The 2,265-nt window shown below is 32.8% G+C and overlaps 1 protein-coding gene across 1 annotated transcript; it reads left to right on the top strand.

Moving 5' to 3' along the window:
* Positions 1 to 400: 400 nt before the first annotated feature.
* Positions 401 to 2,058, top strand: LOC131619090 (hyoscyamine 6-dioxygenase-like). Its single transcript, XM_058890233.1, has 3 exons — positions 401 to 1,004; positions 1,245 to 1,563; positions 1,645 to 2,058. Exons 1-3 carry the CDS (start codon positions 451 to 453, stop codon positions 1,900 to 1,902), a joined length of 1,131 nt encoding a protein of 376 aa, XP_058746216.1. The 5' UTR covers positions 401 to 450; the 3' UTR covers positions 1,903 to 2,058.
* Positions 2,059 to 2,265: the final 207 nt, after the last annotated feature.

The following is a 2,265-nucleotide window of genomic DNA, read 5'->3' as shown; positions in this document are numbered from 1 at the left end:
CTTCATCTATATCAAATCAAATTTATATTATATTTTTCATTGAATCAAATATTTTTCTATCTTAAATATTATAACTTTTAATATAAAAGTAATATTTCAAACAAACCCATCGCACGGGTGTTTGCCTAGACAATATCGAAATTAAAATAAGAAATATTATTTTTCAAACCAATATCATTTTACATGGATGAGTCCAAAAAATTAAATATGGCGCATCTTCCGAAGAATCTCTTCCCTTATCTTTTAAAAACAAATACAACCAAAACACACGTCCTGAAATCATAATGCATGCTTGAATGCACCGCATTTTGCTACAAAGAAAAGATAACATAAATATCGCATATGATGTACTCCCTACTGCCTTATTTATAAGCAAAAATTCCTTTTTTAGGTTCATTGAATAATGAATGTATCTGGTTTGCAAAGTAGACCAAATACATTCATTACTCAATGAACCTCAAAATGAAATATTTGCTTATAAATAAGGTCGGAGTAGTATTACTCTTCAGTCTTCACCATTATCATTGTGTACTAAGTTTAATCAAGAATATGGAGAAGCATATTTCTAACTGGTCAAGCATGAAATCTGTGCCTGAGAACTACATATTCCCACCAGAAACAAGACCAGGTGATGTCAAAATCCCAATCAGCCACAGCATCCCAGTGATTGATCTCAGGGAAGCACATGATGGTAATAGAGCAAACACAGTTCAGAAAATTATCAAAGCTGCTGAGGAGTTTGGTTTCTTTCAGGTTATCAATCATGGAATTCCTGAGAATGAAATGAAGGAAACAATGAGTGTTTTTAAGGAGGTGTTTCAGTTTCCTGATGAGTACGAGCATAACTTGTATCCTGATGACTCTACTAAGACATGTAAGAAGTTTACTAGCTCTTACTTTTATGAAACTGAAAAGGTTCATTATTGGAGGGAGTGTCTTAGACACTCTGCTTATCCTTTGGAGGAGTGGCAACACTTGTGGCCTCAAAATCCAGCTTCTTACAGGTAAGTGAATAATCACTCCTAGGACATATGCATTGGTTATTTGTTGATAAAGGTGAAAGTTTGGTCATATAATGTATAATTAATAGTAATGAAAATTGTTTTGAATATTTTTATAATTAAACATCGTTTTTCAAGCCATTTATGTTTGGAGTCATCACTTGTTCAACAAGTAATTGTGATATTTACACCCTGATTCACACATGTCTTTATATATAAATTCTAATAGATATTGTCTTGCAGAAAATGTGTTGGAGATTTTTCGGTTAAAATTAAGGAATTGGGTTCGAGGATTATGAATTTGATTAGTGAAGGGCTTGGTCTAGAGTGTGGGCATTTTGACAATGATCTTAGCGGATCAATGATTATCTCTGCTAATCATTATCCATCATGTCCTAATCCGAGTTTAACACTTGGTTTACTCAAGCACTATGATGCTTACCTCATCACCATTTTACTCCAAGATGATATATCTGGTCTTCAAGTATTAAAGGATGGAAAATGGATTGGTGTTGAGGCTCTTCCTCATGCATTTGTCATCAATATAGGCTATGCATTAAAGGTACACCTAATGATTAATCTATACACATTCCATAAAGTTGCTTCACTTAATAATATTCAAATTTTGTTGACTTGGTTATAGATAATCAGCAATGGTAAGCTACAAAGTGCTGAGCACAGGGCTGTGACAAATTCAAGTCATGCTCGCACATCTGTTGCATTTTTTATAGCTCCATCAGGTGATTGTTTCATAGAGCCAGCACAAGATCTTATCGATGAACATAATCCACCTATATTTAAGTCTTACAAATTCAAAGAGTTCCTCTCACGATTCTTTGACAAGCTTGCTGACATGGAAAAGGTGATCAAGTCCTTTGAGGAACCAGGTGGAATATTGTGAAAGACAAGTATCATTTTATAATGTATTTTTTATTTATAATTAAGTATTTATTTACAGCAAGAAAACTTCCTTTAATAAACAATTAGTTTCCTAAGAAACTCATATGGGTTTAATTAAACCATTTCTAATGCTCAAATAGTTAAGCTTTTTGAGGAACTCATATCTTATCTCTTTTGAACCTGCTACGTGAATTCTTAAATAGACAGTGGGTCATCTAATTTTTATATCAAGGCTGAGTTTCTTCCCAAATAGACGATTCTAAAAATTGAATCTTAACATTTTTTTTACTAGGAATAATCATATTGTTAGTTCTTGCTGTTGGTGCACAAAGAATAAAGATGGTGACAAAGAGAATAATAGAAT

The sequence above is a fragment of the Vicia villosa genome, linkage group LG1 (genome assembly GCF_029867415.1).
Source record: "Vicia villosa cultivar HV-30 ecotype Madison, WI linkage group LG1, Vvil1.0, whole genome shotgun sequence".
In the NCBI taxonomy this organism is placed as follows: domain Eukaryota; kingdom Viridiplantae; phylum Streptophyta; class Magnoliopsida; order Fabales; family Fabaceae; genus Vicia; species Vicia villosa.
This window is presented reverse-complemented; position numbering and strand designations above follow the sequence as displayed.

What these genes read in the sequence shown, in the direction of transcription:
- LOC131619090 (XM_058890233.1), top strand. Translation starts at nt 451, where the DNA reads ATGAACCTCAAAATGAAATATTTGCTTATAAATAAGGTCGGAGTAGTA. An exon ending in CAAAATCCAGCTTCTTACAG is followed by an intron (nt 1,005 to 1,244) that starts GTAAGTGAATAA and finishes ATTGTCTTGCAG; the next exon opens with AAAATGTGTTGGAGATTTTT. An exon ending in ATATAGGCTATGCATTAAAG is followed by an intron (nt 1,564 to 1,644) that starts GTACACCTAATG and finishes ACTTGGTTATAG; the next exon opens with ATAATCAGCAATGGTAAGCT.